The sequence below is a fragment of the Chinchilla lanigera genome, unplaced genomic scaffold (genome assembly GCF_000276665.1).
Source record: "Chinchilla lanigera isolate Chin_1 unplaced genomic scaffold, ChiLan1.0 scaffold00009, whole genome shotgun sequence".
Lineage (NCBI taxonomy): Eukaryota > Metazoa > Chordata > Mammalia > Rodentia > Chinchillidae > Chinchilla > Chinchilla lanigera.
The window spans coordinates 12,380,588-12,399,903 of record NW_004955410.1 but is presented as its reverse complement, the minus strand read 5'-3'; the positions used below and the strand labels follow the sequence as shown (position 1 = coordinate 12,399,903).

General features: G+C 45.6%; 1 protein-coding gene across 1 annotated transcript in view; it reads left to right on the top strand.

The window, feature by feature from the left end:
* LOC102018698 (laminin subunit beta-4) overlaps positions 1-19,316 on the top strand; it is a 99,877-nt gene that overhangs the window by 19,728 nt on the left and 60,833 nt on the right. Inside the window, 9 exon segments of the mRNA XM_013510493.1 lie at positions 615-846; positions 4,333-4,564; positions 6,239-6,331; positions 7,355-7,579; positions 10,041-10,211; positions 10,360-10,493; positions 12,141-12,267; positions 12,772-12,941; positions 17,421-17,552. Coding sequence (XP_013365947.1) covers positions 615-846; positions 4,333-4,564; positions 6,239-6,331; positions 7,355-7,579; positions 10,041-10,211; positions 10,360-10,493; positions 12,141-12,267; positions 12,772-12,941; positions 17,421-17,552 — 1,516 coding nt within the window.

Sequence of the window (19,316 nt, the reverse complement as noted above, 5' to 3'; positions counted from 1 at the left end):
ACCTTGCACTCTGAACGACTGTGTCTTACTACTGCAGGCCGTTTCCATTTGGAGGGCTGGCTTAAAAGGCTGAGTGACAGAAGAGCAGCTGGTGGTGGTGCGGTGCTGCTTATGGAGCCCAGGGTCTCACACACGCCAGGCCAATGTGTACCACTGAGCTACATCCCCAGCCAATTGTGTGTTTTTATGCACAGCTGCTAAACAATTACTAGGCATAATCCCGTCAGACTTGCTGGGGAGCTCGTACTACCTTCCCTCACAGCCACATCTCTGCTTTCTTTGAATGTGGGCCGTGTAGAGCATTTTGTGAAAGCCCAAGGAGAACAAGCGTCTTCTTCCAGCTTCTCCTGCCTTTCTAACTCCCTGTTTCCCCTGGGCTCCTAACCGCCCCCCAGCCTCGCCCTCATTTTACTGAGGGCTCCAGTGTGCCTCCCTGAAATGAGAACAGGAAAGGATTGTGAATGTTCTCTGAATCTCTGCAGCTTGTAAAACTTGAAAAGCTAGGTAAGCAAGGAGCGGGAGATGGTCGGCGTTGGCGCTGTGACCAACAGGCAGCTAGGAGTGGGGCGGGGGCTGAGAGAAGCCTCCTGTGACAGCGTGTCTGGCACGATGCGGGTCCACGGCCGCTGCGTCTGTGGGCACAGCACCGAGGGCCCCGCTGTGAGGGTGCGCGGCTTCCTCCAGGACACCCCGTGGAGGCCCGGGGGCAGCCCTGCGTGTGCCCTGGCTTTCCGCACTTTGAGGAACGGGGAGTTTATTTCCAGGGGACTGACAGAGCCGTGGGGGTCTCCGTGGGGCGACCCCGTTCCTTGGGCTCTTGCCCTCACCCTGGCGAGGAATGCAAGAGTGGGGCGAGTCTGACTCCAAGCCAGAGATCCCCCAAGCGAAAAATGGAGAGTCTGCGCAAAACGATGAAGAAGGAAAGTAGAGGTGTATTCACAAGATCATGAGTGCAGGACAAAGCTGCCGTGCGACAAGCGGCGGGGCAGGCAGGAGTGCAAGTCAACTTCGCGCGGCGTCCTTGCCCCAGCCGTGCCTGTAGGGTTCTAAACCAGTCAGGGTCTTAGCTTTCGGTTAAGGGTTATGGAGTTTCAGCGATTGGGGCGTTCCAGGCCAGTCAGGGTCCTAGCCTTTGTTGCTGGGACGAGCTGTTGCTGTGGTGCGCGTTGGGGCTTAGGGACTTTCCAATGGATGCAAGCGGGTCCACAAAAATTACTGTTCTACACCTGCAGAGGTCTCCCAAGGGGCCGCTTCCAGGAAGCGGGTGGTTTTGCCTGCAGCCGCACCCGTCAGCCACTTCATGCCCCGCATTCCCTGCCTGTCTCCCCGTCTCACTGTCGCTACACAACTGTGTGACGTCCTGATCTCTCCAACAAGCTCGTGGGGAAGAATCGCCAGCTCCCCAACTGCCACGCCACGACCTGATTGTGAAATGAGCTAGTACACGTGCCGTGTGGAGCGCCGCCAGAGGGAGGGCGGAGTGTTGCGGTGGCGACCCTAGACGGCGGGCCGAGATCTCCTGAACGATCGCACACGCCGGAAGCAGGGCCTTCAACCCACTGGTAGACCAGGGAAGAAAAGAGGGCGAGGTTGGGTTTAACAGGCCACTGTAATTTTTTTTATAAATTTAGGTTGACAAGGGGTTATTTTCCCTTTTAGGTAACATTTTTTGCTGCCTCTGAATTTTGATGAACTTCCAAACAATCTTGTTGTCTGGTCTCTTTTCCCAGATTTAAGGAAAATTAGACTTGAAGGAAGGAAAGGTCCCTAGAAGAGCCCTCATGAAAAAGACCCAGCCAAATGCTACGGGAGCTTGGGCTGTTGGAGGGCAGGGACCCCGGGACAGACAGCACAGACATCATTACCGTGGAGACAAACCCCTCCACACAGACTGCCTGGCCTCTCAGCCCGGGGCTGAGCCCCAGATGGGATAAAATGCCCTGCAGCTGCCCTCCCAGCTCTTCTGTCCCCACGGGAGGACAGAACAGGGGTCGGCTCCAAACTCTCATTGCAGATAGAACATTTCAGGTCAAAATATTCAAATTTAAAAAGCGTAAGTCGGTGAAAATAGTCTTTACAGGTCCCCATCATAGACCTTGTACTCTGGCTTCTAAATGGTTTGTTTCTGTTTTCAGTGTATTTGTTTGTTTGGTTGGTAGGTTTTGAGACAGGGTCTCACTAGCCGATCCAGGCTGGTCTTAAACTCAGCGATTCTCCTGCCTCAGCCTCCTAAGTGCTAGGATTATTTATATATGCCACCACACCCAGCTTTATTTGCATGTGTTTTTTTTTTGTTTGTTCATTTTAAGTTTATAGGTACAGTTTCGGTATACATAATGATCATAGTCACTATAGGGAATTTGCATCAGTACATGATATATCTTGATTCTTTTTTTCCCCCATTTCCATCCCCTCTTTTCAAACCCGCTTCCCCTCCCCCTTCACAAAGCTTGGTTTTCATTTTACCCTTCTTTTCTCATTTTTTCTTTCCCTTCCTTCCTTTCCCCTCCCCCTCCCTATTTCCCTTTTCCTTTTGAACCGTTTCTTCCTATTTCACAATATCTATTGTGCATGTAGGTTCTCATTTGCACTTTCAGTTTCTCACACCAGAGAGACAATGGGATATTTACACAAGTGTGTGTGATTTCTTTCGCTTATGATTATGGTCTCATGGTCTATCCATTTAGCAATAAATGTCTCAATTTTGTGTTTATGGCTGAGTAGTACTCCATTCTATAAAAAAAAAAAACCCTGCACACTAGCATTTGGAGAATGCATTTTATAGCAAGCGTATGAGCAGAACCCAAGGGCGTGGTGCTCTGTGTCCATGGCCGTCCCTGCAGAGAGAGGGTGGGTGAGGAGCGTCCTCCTCCACACCTGGGCGTCTCCTGTACCCAGTACCCAGCGCTGTCCTCTCCTCCACAGTGACCACCACTGGACCTGGCCACCACCTCCCCCCCCACGTGCCTGCGTGAGCGAGTCAGCTCCTTCAGTAACTAAGGCAGCGAATCAGCTCAGAAAAGTCCCACTAGTGCAGACGGTTCAACTTAGCGGTTACAGTAACGGTTAAGATCCTGCCTTGCTTCCTTAAAAGCAAAAACAAAACTTTTAAAAATCTTTTGCCTTTAATCTCAACTTTTAAAAATGAAATACTCCAAGCATATACAAAACAATAGGGAATAATGTAATAATCCCCTTATACACACCAGCAACTTTTATCAAAATCTGATAACTTACTTAACCCTGTTGCCTTTGGCCCATTCTTTAACAAAGCCCCACAGATACAATTCATGCCTCATGTCCATATCCACTCTATTTATCTACCCTGCTTCCTGGGGGTAAACAGTCATATAGTTGGTATTTATTAATCATTGCCATGCTTGTTTTTTATGCTTGTTTTGGACTGAGTATTGAACCCAGAGCCTTCACAGTAAGCTACAGCACCAGCCCTTTTTTTATTTTATTTTATATTTTCGTACAATGTCTCCCTAATTTACTAAATTACCCAGCCTGGGCTTGAACTTGCGATCTTCCTGCCTCAGCCTCCCAGAAGGTTGGCATTACAGGCATGGGCTTGTTTTTACACTTTCATTTGTGTTTTTATATGTAAACAATATATGTGGGCATGTTTTCAAACTTTCAATAATGAGGATGTTAGATAAATGATAATTTGCCACAGGAGTCCTTAAGAAACTTGAGTATTTCATTCAGCATTTTGAAATTTGACCGTATCCGGTAGGTCATCCATATTAATTCCTTCCTCTAAGTATGATGAAGTGCGTTTGTCCATTTTTCTTGTGATGGTACATGATCCAATCGTATCTGTAGCTGTGTGTACATATGCAAAGACTGCTTCATAAACATAGCTAAGGGTCGCACTTGGTTTTGCTGAGGAAGTGATTTCATTGTGGTAATTTGCGTTTTTCTACAGGACTGGGACTAAAGCAGGCAAGCAGAAAACTGAGTACCGAAATTTAAGGTAGCACTTGCCGTCTGGGTTGCGTAAGTGCAGGACTGACACCCGCCACTCCCATGAGCCTGCATGAAAGCCGCCTTAAATGTGTACTCTTGGCATCTCGCTCGCCTCCAGTTCGTCCCTGCATTGCCGTATGATGCTGCCCCGATAAACTCCCAAGCTGACTTGGTACGCTCAGTGTCAGTAATCGGGTCTAAGGTCTTACTCTCCTTATAAACTGCCAGGTTAGCCGGTTCCTGTTTCATGGATGCTGGTGGAAGACACGAAACTCCTGGGCCAAAGACAAAGGGCTGTATTCCTCATGGCCCAGCAAGCATTAAGATCTTTGTGTTGACTTGGGTCCCCATGCACCCAAGTTCCACGCAGGCATCAGCAAGGGCTCCAGGTGGATACTGCGCACCCAGGGAATGTCTGCCACACTGAGCTCGGAGGATCTGTTGCTTTTACAGCAAGTGGAGAAGGCCTACTGTTTGGCCCAGGAAGATGTTACCTTATCGCCCAAGCTGCTTGCTGCAAATGCAACTCTGAGAAATGGCCTGGGTAAAGAGCCAGCACGACCTTGCATCACTGGCGCCTTCAACAGAAACGGTCAGGGTGCCCAGGACCCATGGAGAATGGTCTCTCTTGGTACCCAGAAACCCAGATTCTTAGGCTGTATCATTAAAACAAGGGAGGGAGGGACTACTGTGAAATTGTAACTTTGAACTTTATATAATCATAATAAAACAAAATGTGAACACAAAACCCATTCGGTAGCACTTGGATACATTCAGTGTCCTAGATTTCAAGCTTTAAATGATCATAGTATAGAAAAAGCATCAGTAGAAGGTTTTGCTCAGTATTCACCAACTTAAAATTTGATATTACATGACCTACTCAAAACTGATATGAAAACCAGGTGTGGCGGCATAGGCCTATAACCCCAGCACTCGGAAAGCAGAGGCAGGAGGATTACCATGAGTTTGAGGCCAGTCTGGGCTACATAGTAAGCTCAAGGTCAGCTTGAACCGCACAGTGAGACCCTGTCTCAAAGAAAAAAAATAATATGAAAAACTGGACTCTCAAAAAACATGTATAAAAGCAAAATCCCATTAGTTTTTACTGCAATCTAAAGTCATATGAACATACCCCCACTCAATTTTAATTAATGTTTTTCAAAGCTATGTATTTTTAGAAGATTCTGTTGCTATCTGGGTAGAATCAGGGAAATACGATGTTTTTAACCAGATAGTCTAGCAAAATAGAAAGAGTTTGGTAATAATAAACTAAACTTTTCAGACATATCAGCCAAGGTCTTTTCCTTCAGAACTAGTTAGTATTATGTTGGTGGGGCTTTTGAAAAAAGAAAAAACAGGGACAGAACGTTGGTCTCTCTGGTAGGAAATGAAGAAGTCATTCATTGTAAGCGTGGCGTTGAAGAGCTTGTAACAGACGTCTCTCCTGAAACTTCCCAGCTTCTTCCGGTTGACCTAACACGAATTTACTTTGTATACACTGATTAGAGCTCACATATGAATTCTCTCTAGGCTGCCCTTGCTTGAACCCAAATATTTATGTAAACAGATTCCAGACCTAAGAATTGGCCAATTTTAAAGTCTCCATGAGACACAGTTAAATGTCACACAGAAAAACAAAGATTTAGTAGGCAGCCACTGCTAATAAAAGTTTGTTAGAATCAAACTGTGACAGCAAGAGGCTTTGTCGGACTTGTAGAGGCTGTAACGTAGAGTTATTTCCGAGGAAAGTCACTGTCCACTCGCTTGGTCCCGAAGGAGACTTGTGTGCATAATTAAATTTTACTCTGGCTCAGCACTGACCCTCGGGAGTGCCTCCCAAATAAAGCTGAGGCTTTTTTTTCCTTTTGGCCACTTCTAAAATGAATTTGGATTTGTCTTTCCTTTCTGGAAGCAACTGGCTTTAATTAGAAGAAAATTATAGGGGTTTTTTCCTCCAAACTAAACAGAACCCAATGCTCTTTTTCCATAGTAAGATTTTATCACCAGTCACAATCCAACAGCAAACAACCAGAAGTTGGAAGATTCTGTCAGACAACCGAGGCTTTGCTTCAATGACACCAAGCTACTGGTTGGACTGGGTTTTTTCCCCTGAACTCACAAAACTAAATGGTTTCTATATAGACATAGCTTTACCCTCAAGGGTTTTGTTTTTATTAATCCTAAGCAAACACGTGTAAATGTGGACAAGGTTATTCTTTAAAGCGAAGATGTTCACTTTTTATGTTTATTGCATTCTTTAAAAAAGGAACAGCACGGAAACCCAACAGCACAAAGGTGCAAGAGACCGCAGTGGTCACCAGTGCTACCAACGCGCTCATCCTCCATCCCAAAGCCGTGAGTGCCATTTCAGCACCTACCTGGGCACTCTCAGTGAGAAAGGAATCCCACTGGGTCAGGCAGCCCTGTCTGTTAGCGAGAACCTTCTTATATCCGGTCCTTCTCCCCTCAGGACCTTGTCTTCCCCACTGGAGTTATTCCCACTCTCAGCAACCCTTTCCATAGACGTTCCTTTCTTGCATTGTTCAAATTTCCACTGAAAAAGAAAAAATCACTCCTTTGTTTCTCCTTTGCTGCAGATGTCTGCTTATCCCATTTTCCAGAATCTCTTCATCCAAGCTTTCCCCTCCCCAGCAGATTTCTAAAAAGGATCCAAGTGTATGAGTCGGTCTCACTGTCCCCTCCGTTTCTTTGTTGGAGAAGTTCCAGGGAAAAAGGTAAAAAAGAATGATACACTTTCCTGGAGGTTTATTTTGTCTATGATGAAAAGCAGACTTAGCTTTTAACCGTGTTTCAGAGACTCGGTAGACCTCTCACAGGACTTCTTTTATTTTCACATGTCCCTTGCAATAAGACAAATACATCATTACAGCCACAACATTCCATTCCGGCCTGCCTCTTGACCTTCTCTTAACCTTTAGAGTCTTTTTAATCCATTTTTTATTGAGTTGAAATCACATAACATTAGTAACCATTTTTAAATGCACAGCAGCTCAGCAGCACAATGTTGTGGGACCATCACGTCTATCAAAATTAATTCCAAAACATTTTCATGCACCCCCCCTCAAGAAAGAATAGGTCCATTGTTAACACTCAGTTTTCAAAATAGCAGGCTCCCTCTGATCCCCTGACTTCATAATCATTTAAAAGTCTTTTTAAAATAAATGTATGCAATTACCTGACATTTTCCAAGACCTGAAATCTGGGAGCCCTTCTGAACGGCTTTTCCCTGAGTCTACTTATGTAAACATATTTAATTATTTAAACAAAGTGAAATAGTTCTAGCGTGGGTAAAATGCTATGCTTATGTTTCGGCGTTTCCCACAGCTTGCAATTAACTAAGAATGCATTTCTGTGACCCCAGCTTGTGAGTGCGACTCTGATGGGACCATGCCTGATGGCATCTGTGTGAGGCGCTCTGATCCTGCCTCAGGCATTGTGACAGGCCAGTGCTTGTGTAAGGAGATCGTGCAAGGAGCCGAGTGCAACCGGTGCAAGGCCAACAACTACGGGCTGAGCGCCTCTGACCCAGGGGCTGCCGGTGTGAGTCCTCAGGACTGGGCCACCAACCCGGGTGCTTTTGAAAGCTGTCAGCCCTAAAAGTCTTTAATCGTAAGCACCTAAGAGTCCTACCGACCTCTAAGTCTTGTAAAAGATGCAGTAACTACCACAGATTTTAGCAGTTAGGAGACAACTTTTGTCCGTAGTCTACTAAATTTATCATAAGTGACCAGCAGAGGGCGCTCGCGTCCCCCTTAGGCCAGGCGGAAGGGGGCGGTGCCAAGAAATTTAATGCCAAATGGCAAAACCTCTAGGAAAATGGCCTGCACTGGGACTCTTCATACAGATTTACTATCTTATGTGATGCATTATGAAGGCTTCTTGGGTCATTTTCGAGGCATAGTTTTAGGGGGTTTATTTTTTAATAATTTTTCCCTTTCCTCTCACACCCCTCCCCATATGGCTTCATGAATTCTCTGACAAAGGGAAAAATTACAGAAGCAAGAGGGATGGCGGGGAAACAATGGCAGCAGTTTTCTGGGGTCAAATGGGCAGCCCGTGCATAAAGGATCACAGAAGTTTAAGCTGCTTAAGGCCTCATAGAGCCGGGGGTGCTCAGGGAATGTAGGTAAACAACTCCCATCTGATCGTGGCGCTGTGCTCCATATTTTTGGCCCTCTGAGGAATTGTGGGCTGCTTGTGTGTTTAGAGAGCGAAGGGCTGAATCTTCCTGTCATAAAGGGCTCCTCTCAGATGTGATGGCAACATTAAGTGTCATGATAGTGAATTTTGTAATCAAAACAACTTTCAGTCACACTTTTTAACACTCCTGGTGTCTACCTGGTTCTCTAACATGATGTCCTATGAGAACAGGCTGAACACTGGTTTTATTTTTATGTGATTATGTGTGTGTGTGTGTGTGTGTGTGTGTGAGAGAGAGAGAGAGAGAGATCTCTATTAACAAATAATTCACATATCATACAATTTACCTTTTCAAGAGTATAATTGATGATTTTAGTATATTCAAAGTTACATAACCAACAACACAATCAACTTTAGAACATTTTTATCAACCCAAGAAGAAATCTTGCTTCTGGATATATTCCAAAAGAATTTAAAGCAGATTTTCAAAGAGGTAGTTGTACAACTGTATTCATAACAGCATCATTCACCATAGCTAAAAGATGGGAGTGACCCAAGGATCCATCAGAGAATGGACACATCCTCGTCCCTATCCTTAGGCAAAAAGTAATATATATATATAATCAACCTTAAAGTCAGGACATTCTAGCATGTGCTACAACATGACTGAACCTTAAGTGCATCATGCTAAGAAAAATGAGGCAGTCACAAAAAACAAAAATTGAGCTGGGTACAGTGGTGTACACCTATCATCCCAGGTATAGGGGAAGCTGAGACAGAAGGATCACAAGTTCGAGACCAGCCTGGGCAACTTGATGAGACTGTCTCTTTCAGAAGAAAACAAAAAGGTATGTGGATAGAGCTCAATGGTAGAGCACTTCCCTAGGGAGCACAAGGCCCTTCTAGTTTAATGCCCCGTACTCCAACGAGAAAAAAAAAAAACTATAATTCCACTCATAGGAAGTAACTAGAGAGCCATCAAATTCATGGAGACAGGAAGTAAAATGGTCATTGCCAGAGGCTGGGGAAAAGAGGAGTTGGGAGTTGTTTCATGAGTTCAGAATCTCAGTTTTAAAAAATGAAAAGAGTTCTGGAATTTAGTTGCATAACAGTGTAAATGCACTTCACTGAAAAATGATGCTAAATTTTGTTAATGCATTTTATAAGAAAAGAAAGAAAGAAACCCCATACCCTTCAGCTACTACCTCCCTGCTCCCCGTCCCCCTGCACCGGGCAAGTACTAATCAGTGTTCTGTCGCTGCACCTTTACTTGTTGTGGATCTTTCATACAGAAGGAATCATACACTACAAGGTCTTTTGTGATTGGTTTGTGTCACTTGGCCTGTCTTCACGGTTCATCCATATGTAACAAGTACCAATGTTTTTTTATTTTAATTGCTGAAGTCTATCCCCTTGGATGGCTATGCTCCATGTGATGTATCCACTCATCAGTTGCTGGCCAGTGGGCTGTTCTTGCCGAGGAAGTGTGTACCTGGCTCTGGCTGCCTTCAGCTGTCATAACGTAAGCAGGACTCAGAAATATCTATGGGTGGAGGAGCCACAGGAGCGGGAGAGTGCAGAGGAAAAAAATAACACAGCGGTGAAGAAGAGAGAGGGAAGTGATAGCTGCGTCTGCCAGAGAGGGACGAGTCAGCGATAACCGTGACGCTTGGAAACCCCGGCCCCCGAGTCAGCAGCCTGGCCAGCATCATGCAGGCTGATGGTGCCAGTGCTGTAGCTTACACACCCTCCTCCACTGACTTGTGTCAGCTGCAGAGCTCTGGGCGGGCCTGGGATGAGATTTCCTGCGTGGAGCTGCAAGCGGTATAACAGAGTCGCCAGGCAGACGGCAGACTTCCAGCGCAGGCTGCCCTGTGTTTGCAGCCACGTCTGCTCGGTGTGAGCAGTGAATGACATTTACAAAAGGCGGAGACTCGAGAAGGAGAATAACTGTTACTCTGTGCTTTCCGCCTGTGACTGTGTCCCCTCGGGAGCTCGCCGCTCTCAGCCTGTGATGCGGATCCAGGCCAGGGCCTATGCCCCGGAACCAGGACCGCTCTGCGGAGAATGTGCTACCTGTAGCTCCCGCTTATGAAGCGATGCAGATTTCTAGTGCCATTGCTTCGAAGGGGCTTGGTCTTGTTCATTGCTCTCCTTGCTCTGTTGTATTCTGGCGCTCGTGTGGTCTGAGTATTTATACTACAGAGACTGGCAAACACTCTGCAGCAGCCCCCTCCACCCCCGGTCCTCCAGAGAGCGGGCTGATACCCGCGCACCAGCTCACCACTGGACCGGGCCAGCCCACCAGCCAGAGATGCCGAGAGGCTTTGCCGCCGTTGTCCTTAGCAGTGGCCGACAATGTAAGAGAAGGACGTTCATCCGTGCCCCCTTTGGGCCCATCCGGCCAACCACACAGCCTCTCACCGCTCCTATTTTCTGCCTAAAAATATCTTTACGTGAGCTCCTTAAAAAAACAAGCAAACAAACAAAGTATTTTAGATTCCTAAGAGAAACAAACTCTTGGATTGTTCACAGACACTACTATACCTATGAGCATGTATCCCCTAAAATTAGTAAAATAAAACATTTTCACTCCTTCAGAAATGTGTCATGCAACGGGGATGTTCAAGCCCAGCTCTTTTCTTTGTTCTCCAGTCTTGGCAACCCACTGTGACGTTTCAGAAAAAGGAAAAACAAAAACTTAACCTAATAAAAGAACAGTGACCTTGATGTGTCTGAAGAAATGTAGCTGATAAATAAGAAACATGTGCCTATGAGGAAATAGTTTGGCGCTGATATTTTTTTGGTGCTGACATTTTAAGTTGCTTCACTGAAATCATATTAGGATGGGAAAATGGAGATGGGGGAAAAAGGAAGCAAGGAAGTACTTGTGAAGAAGGAAAATGATAGGTCATAAGAAGCAAGGAAGAGATCTTTTGCAAAAGGGAAGGGGACCAGGAGATGGAGGGGAGAGGAAGGGAATGAGAAAAGAAAAGATATGTGTCATGTACATGTGCCCACCCCTCACAATGAAGGTAACCGTTATGTACTGTAAAAGCGCACAAATAAAAATTTTTTAAAAGAAGGTACTTTAAAGCTAGGCGTGGTGGCACACCTGTAAGCCCAGCAGTCGGGAGGCTGAGGCAGGAGGATCGTTGCAAGTTCAAGACCAGCCTGGGCTACAATGTGAGCTCAAGGCCAGCCTGAACCGTAGAGCAAGACCCTTCCTCAAAAAGACAAAAAAAAAGAAGAAAAAGAAAAAAAGAGAAAGGATTTTCTCTAAGCTGGGTCGGACAACCTAAAAACTTTGCATAAAAAAGAAAGTTCAGCCATGCAAGTCTCTGAGCATATGCGGCAGCACAAAGAAAGGTGCCCTGTTGTGCGACCGGAACCCTGAAGGCAACCAATCCGCGCATCCCCCATCCCGGGCAGAGCTTAGCCTGGGGCTGACTCTTCACTGCTGGGGTAATACCGTTGTGCGGTACAGTGCCTGATGCGTTTGCAGGAGGAAAAGAACGGAGCTGGGGCTGCCAGGAGACGGGGTGGGAGGCGGGGATTGCCTACCATGGCGCAGCCTGAGCATCCAGCAGGCGACACACAAGCACACCTGTCCAGTGGCACCCTGGAGTGGCTGATACGGTGTCTTGTCCTTGCTTTTTTACAACCACATCCTGAAGGGGGTAGTTTATTTCACCTTTTTTGGTTTTCTTAAACTGGGGTGTGCTTTGGGGGAAATTTTCCAAAAGCTCCCTGCTGCATGCTATACACCTTACATCACTGTTTAATGTTTGAAGTAAACCTTTTGAGTAAAATTACACATAAAACTTTTCTAAGACAACCAAAAATCGTGGAGAGTTAAGACCGTCCTAAACAAAAGTTGCATGCCTAGTGAAATCTAAATTTTATCTGAGCATATTAAACTGAGGTTGGAGGGGAAAATGCATCTTTCTGAATGGTTTATACTAAACGGTACCAGACCTAAAAAGTAACTGTTTGTATCTCTCCAGCTGCTCATGCTGCGTGAAGTTCAAGATGTTGCAATGATGAAACAGTCCCAAAGCGCAGAGCTGACTCTCGCACGGGCTCACCTCGTGCCAGAACAACTGGCTTACAAATGGCTACCTGCACTGAACCGTGACATGCGAAGAATATCTTAAAGTCAGCTTCCTTGATTTTTCTACCCTCAAATATTTCAGTGTTGTAAGCAAAGGCCCCAGGATTCCTGTGGTGAAGGAACCTAAGGGTTTTATTCAACAGCTGCAAGTAGAATGGTAGAACTTCTCAAAGGGGACTTAAATGACCCAGCTTCAGCACAAACTGGTGCTTTTAGAATTGGTTTCCATTGTACTTCTGCTTGAAACAATACCCGGACAACCCTGCTGCGCCCTGTACTCAGCTGGTGGGGTGGATGCCTGAAAGGTGTGATTGGCCTGCCTGAAAGACCAACTGTGTGCCATCCTGTAGAGACAGGTCCTCACACACACCCTTTTCCTAGTCTTTGGAGCAGCACTAGACGACCAGAGAAATGGCTACTTGGGTTCCCTGGATCTGAATTCACTTTTCAAGACCAGTCAGGCGGAGCCCAAGGCCTCTCATCATCCTCTCATGGCGTGATTGGTAGATGAGTCCAAACTCCAGAAGCCCCTAGCTCTGCACACCCAGAGCAGCGTGAATGCCACCCCCACGCTGTTGGCCGCAGTTGCACTGAAGCTGTCCCCAGCCACTTCACTCTGTTGAATTTCCATCTCCGTGAGGCAGAGGAAGCCACACCACTCCAAGGACTGGCGCCTTTGGATCATATTTCCTTTGTTCTCCACACAGACTTCATTTGATGGTGCACAGGTAAATACATGCAGCACACACCTGAGGTCACAGTTAGTGTACCTGGGAGGGAATGCCACTGTTTCCAGATGCAGCTCTGAGATGCACTGGTTTACCAAGCGGGGGCTGGGGATTTAGCTCAGCCGCACAATGCTTGCCTGGCAAGTGCAAAGTCATGAGTTCGATTCCTGGTACCGGAAGAAAAACATTAAAAAAACAACAACAACTGCTATATCAAGCAACGGCAGGTTGTGTAAATTCTGAGGACAGACTGTGCTTTGCTTACTTTGTATCCCAGGCCTAGCACAGAGCTTGGCACAGAAAAGCACATCAGATAAAACTGTGATAAAATAGACTCTATCTTTGCTCTTTCAGTGCAAGCATCAGATAGAGTATGTTGATTGGACATCTGTTTCTCTGTCTCCCCCATGACGCTATGACCTCCATGGAGTGGGGGTGTCTTGGATTCACCATTGTTGCATGAGTGCTTAGCACCGTGCCTGACACCCAGTGGAGACTTCATGGATCTGTGATAATTCATGAACAAAGTACAAAAGATTGTCAAGAGTGTGGCGCCAGGAGTATGGGACTAGGGGAAAGGACAGGTGACTCAAGGCAAAAGACTCAGGAGAGAATGCATGTGAAACTCAATTCTCAGGACAAGGTCTGGGTAGAGAAAGCTGGGGAACTCATTCGGGGCACCAGTGCTCAAGTCATTTCCTGGGGTCTCTCTCGGATCCGGGATCGGTTGGTGAAGAGTGCTGACGGTGGCCCGTGGGAGGCTTGGAATTTGCTGTTTTAATGACTGCACGTGAGGCAAACCACGAGACTTCCCTGTGTCTATGCAGATATACAACTGTGGTGACTGGGGCTGAAGTGAAACAACTCCATGCCTCAGTTCATCTTGCTGCTCTTTCACACTGCATCCGTATGCTGGTGACCACAAAGAAACACTTTGGAAAGAAGTATTTCTATAGTTAGGCCTCAACTGTGAACCCAGTATTTCCTATCTTTTAGATAAGAAAAAACCAACAAAATGAGCATGATCAAAACAGATGGACCATTTATTCATGTAACAGTCATTCAGCACGTGCCATGTGGTGGATGCTGCTGAGCAATTCAATAGGACAGGACCAACGATGCCGGTCCAGCTCCCAGCCAGGGGTCAGGAGCACCGTTGGAAGGAAGGCCGGTGTCACTGTCAGAGGGTCCTGTCATTCATGACATGAATCCTTATGACTCTCTCCGTGGCTTAAAGAAAAACCCAAGGATAGAGAATAGGTTTAAAAGGCAAGTAAATTTTTCCTAAGAGATTAGAAAGTAATACCTGTGGCAAAAGAAAGAGAATTTGAGATGAGATTAAGTGTTTAGAGGACACCAATTGCATAATTTTTCTCTGAGGATAAGATCTTTAATTATAGTTGAAAACATTTAAATCAGGCACCATTTAATTAGCTGCTGTTTTTCCATTGCTGAGACAAAATACCCAATACCACAAGTTAAAGGAGGGAAGAGAGAGCTTATAATTTGTAAAGGTTTCAGTCGATAGTCAGCTGGCTCTGAGGCAAGGAGCCATGGCAGGGGGCATTGCAAGGGAGAAACAGTTCATGGCAGGCAGAAGGTAGTAAAGCAACAAGGGATGACCACAGCTCTTCCTAACCCTTATATCTTATCCAGGCTACTCAGGGCTGGTAGCACGCACACCTTTAATCCTAGCACTGCTCCATATATCAGTCCCAGCAGCCACTTCCAAAAAAGCCCAACCTATGACTGCATGAGGCTTTTGGGGGACATCTAGACACAAGCCATAACATCTGCATTCACTTAATGTTCTTTTGTGGTATTCTTACTATGCTGGTGTGTCTTGGTTACTTTTCTCTCATTGCTGGGACAAAATACTTTACGCCCAAAATTAAGGAAGAAAAGGTTTATTTCACTTACAGTTTGTGGAGGTTTCAGTCCATACTTGGCAGATTACAAGGCAGAGTGGCACATGGCAGAGGGTTGCAGCTCATGGCAGCAGAATACAGCAAAGCAAAAAGCACACACACAAGGGAGGAAATGGCCAGAAGCACCCTCTTCCTCTCCCTTACATATGCAAACTCTCCACCCCAGGCCGGGTGTAGCTCTCACACCCATAGTCAATCAAACTCTAAAAGCCTGCCCCATGACCGCATGAGGCTTTGGGGGGACACACAGACACAAACTATAACATGGTGCTATTGCTTATATATTGTTAATAAAACTTCCATTTATTTACTGCTCTATACTTCACTATATATATATACGTGTGTGTGTATATATGGGCATATATATATATATATATATGTATCCAAACAGCCCTAAGTAGTCTCATCCCTAATTTTCAGAAGAGGAAAAACATTAGAAAGCTAGGTAACTTGACCAAAGTCATACCAGGAGTAGAGATTGAGAGCCTGGTTTAAAACTAAAGAATACCTTAAGAAATCGCCCCTAACTTATTAAGATGTTGCCACCCACATGCATAATGCTGAGCTCAGCATCAGTATAAAAGGGGGGACTGTTAGGGCCCCAAGCCCCAGGAGTTCTAACTCTCGCTAATACCGTTATATACATTGATCAAGACGGAGCAAGATGACAGGGAGGGTTGGTAAGTTGTTAGCACTTCTGAGCCATGAGAAGTCCCTTACAAATGGGCTTAATTGGTGGTGTAATTTGGCCTGAGACTTGAAAACAAGGGGATTTTGATTGTGGGAGAGCCAGGAAGACAACCTAGCCAGAGGAAAGGATAAATGTCATCTTAGAGGAGGAATAATGCAGCTGTATTCACAGAGTAGGGAGTTAAAAGAGGGAAGAAGTATTGGAAAATAAAATCATAGTCTCCAATTAAGGAGACTAAATTTTATTCTTTGAACAATGAGAAGTCACTGAAGCTTTCTGAGCAAGAAAATGATGGGAGGAAGGCTGTCTTTAGTGTTCTTGCAAACTTAGCAGAAGAGAAGGCCGAGTTGGAGAGAGAGTGGTCTGTAATAGTCTAAGCAGGAATAAATAGGCTCTAAAAAGTGACAGAGAGATGAGGAAGATTGAAGCTTTAAATATAAATGGATGGAAACCCGAGATTGCATGCTATGGATAATTGTTTTAATACTTCAACTGGACAATAAGGAGAATTACAATTAACTTGCTGGTGACTCTTTAAGATATAGATAGATAGATAGATAGATAGATAGATAGATAGATAGATATCTCCTTGTTACTCAAAATATAGTGTGCAGGCCAGGGACATGGACATCAGCTGGGAGCTCATAGAAGCTGAGCCCATCCCGGTTACTGAGTCAGGTCTGCACATAACAAGGTCCCCAGGTAACTGCTCTGAAGCTTGGGAAACACTGGCTTTTTTTTTTTCCCAGAAACACTTTGAAAGAGAAGAGTAGGGAATGAGTCGCTACTTGCCATGGAGCGAAAACATGACTTCAAGTCATAACACTAATAATGGTTGAATTTAATATAATATAGAATTTAGTATAGACTTAACATTCATTCTATATTTGCTTTCTGCATACCAGTAAAATGAAATTTTGTGTTAGAACCTGAATACAATGGGTGAAGGAGGCACAGGTAGAAGGCCGGTGTGACCCATCCCAAGGGCTCCTCACTACGGAGGCCCAGGGGCTGCCCAGATCGCAGGGCTGAGGGTCTGCACAGGGCACTGTGGAATAAACGGGGTCTCTGACGCAGGTCAGAGCTGACCATAGTGCCGCACGCTCATGGTGAGCAGCCAGGGAGCCTGTAGCATTCAAACTCTTGTTTGTTAAACCAACAATAAAATCAGCCAAGCAAACAACAGTATCAACGCTGCAGTGAAAATTTGGAAATGTGGAGCCACTGGAGATTTTAAGTGGGTTGGCAGCTAAACAACCAAGAGAATGATAGAAAAGAGAAAAAAGCCAGGGTTTTGAGCCAGGAGCTGCACAGATGCAATCCCTTTCCTTTAGTTTGGTGAAATTTGCCTACCTTAATATAACTTCTTATGGGAACCAAAATCTAAAAACTGTAAGAACTAAAGCAGCTGGTCTGTAGTGTCAGAGCAATAATAGCTAAGAAGTCTTTGAATCTCCATAGCGCGCCTACGCATGACTTTCCCCAACTTCTTCCCTGAGATTTCACACTGGAACACAGCTTTGGTGCCATCTTGAAACATCAGAAATCAATAGCTCACAACTGAATATTTTCTCAGGTTAGGCTTTCACTAGCACAGTATCTTTTAAAAGAAAACCCAAAATTTGGCCTTAGACCATTGAGAATTTCTACTTTTTCACAGAGAAACAAAAAAATAAATTATAAACTTCCTGCATTACTTCTTCCTGGGGCTATCAAATGAGACTCGTGGTTACCTTTTTAATTATAGTATAATGTGAATCTCTTAAAGTAGAGTATGACTGGTACCTTTGATGGTTAGCTAAACTGTCACCTCTTTTCTTTTTAAGATATTAACAACAGCTTTGCAAACACATGATGTATACTTCCAGCAACAAGGAAATTATTTCAGAATTAAAAAAGGAAACATAATGCTGAAGAAAAATCAGAGGCAAAGCATAAGTGCTGATGAGCAGAATGAGGTAAGGCATTTACGAACAGCCATTGTCACGTGCCACAGATGCTGATCGTGGGCATAGAACTGTGCCTGGCTCTTGTGAGCGCTCAGTCAGTGTGAGCTTGTATTACCCTCATGAATAGAAACGCAGGGAAGGAAGAACCAAGCACAGAAGAATTAGGGCCTTTGAGAAGAACTTCAATGCATTACTTCAATGCATTCCTCTTCAAAACAAAAAGTTCTAGAAAGCTGGGGTCTGGAGAGCTGGAGAGCCAGGCACTGTGAGTGCACACTTCTTGTCTTTTGAGTGAGGAGAGCTCCGAGCTGAGGAACAGCCCTCCTCCTCCTTGCGCCCGGGGACAAGCTTGGCCAAGGCCATGACAGTGCTCTGAGAAAGTCCGCTCCGAGCTTCTCGGACATGCTCTCCCGCCCCTTGCCTGAAATAACCCCCTCTGGTACTGCTTTGGAAAACTTCCCCTCATCCCTTCATGCCCCGTTCTGGTTTATCTTTCTCTGATGCTCCCTGACATCTGCACATAATTAGTTGCGTCCACCCCTTGAGTCCCATACCTCAGTCATTTCCAAGCTGCAGATCGTGTCTGTTAGTAAACGGGAGTTGATTGTGTAAGTCAGTTTAGGACAACTAAAGAGAATAATACAAGATCTTAATACTGTTTTGTGAAAATGTTATTTCCAGTATGTGTATGTGTGTGTGTGTGTGTGTGTGTGTGTGTGTGTGTGTGTCTGTGTGTGACACTGACTTAGGTTGAGTTACCTGAAAGTGGAGATCATAACAGGGTTCAGGCCCCTGTGTTTTATTGAGAGAGTTTTCATCACAAACCTCATGATAATGAAGGAAGTGGGCTCAGGACGGGGAAAGTGAGGCAGAGGTGAAGTCTGACTAAAGTCTGGGATTCGCCTGATCCCCCAGGGAAGCACAAACCACGCGGCAGAGCTGTCATCTGCTGAGACTCAGGGCCACTGCCATGTTCCCAAGTCAGCCAGGCGGAACTTCCCCGGTGAGGCATCGCCCGTGCTCCGAGGACGAGTCTCAAAATAAGCGGGCAGCTGTGACCCACACAGGGGCTGGCAAAGCACTGCCCCAGCCCGGGAATGGAACCTGACGCACGTCACCAGCAGCCCCAGAAGGCCACTCCCTGGCCCCTCAGACCATGTGCAGGGCCTCTTGCTCAGTACCCAGAGAGGGGACCACTGAAAGTACTGAAATATAAAGCTTTTTCCTTTCTTCATGGTCTTTCTCTCAACTTCTCATAGTGTTTTGATGCGCTAGCCAATGTCATTCTAAGATATACTCAAGTTTTAAAGTATTAGTGTGAATTATACCACTCCTCTTTGTATCATGCAGTGCAATTTTAACTGAAATTACAAAATGTGAAATTACAAATGTGCCCATTTGTAGTCATATCTATATCATTCTGCCCAGAACAGTGGGGAAAAAATGAGCACAGCTGCCTGTGTTCCATGTCCTGGTGTGTGTCCACAGCACTCCGCACCTTCAGCCTGCAGGAGAGTAAGGAAGGTCAGGAAGGAAAGGAAACATGGGTTTCCCTGCTTTTCCATCCCTCTGGTCATCACTCCCAGCGGAAGTAACCGGCTAATCTCGGGGACAGCAATACGAAGGGGTGTGATGGGCGCCGTGGTTGTTTGTGCTGTGCAGGATGCCTTGTCTTCTTCTCATTCAAAGCAAGCTCTAGCTCTGACAGAAAGCTTGGCCTCTGCAGCTGATGGCACCCTTGCTTAATTGTAGACACCTAACCCACTTCTACCT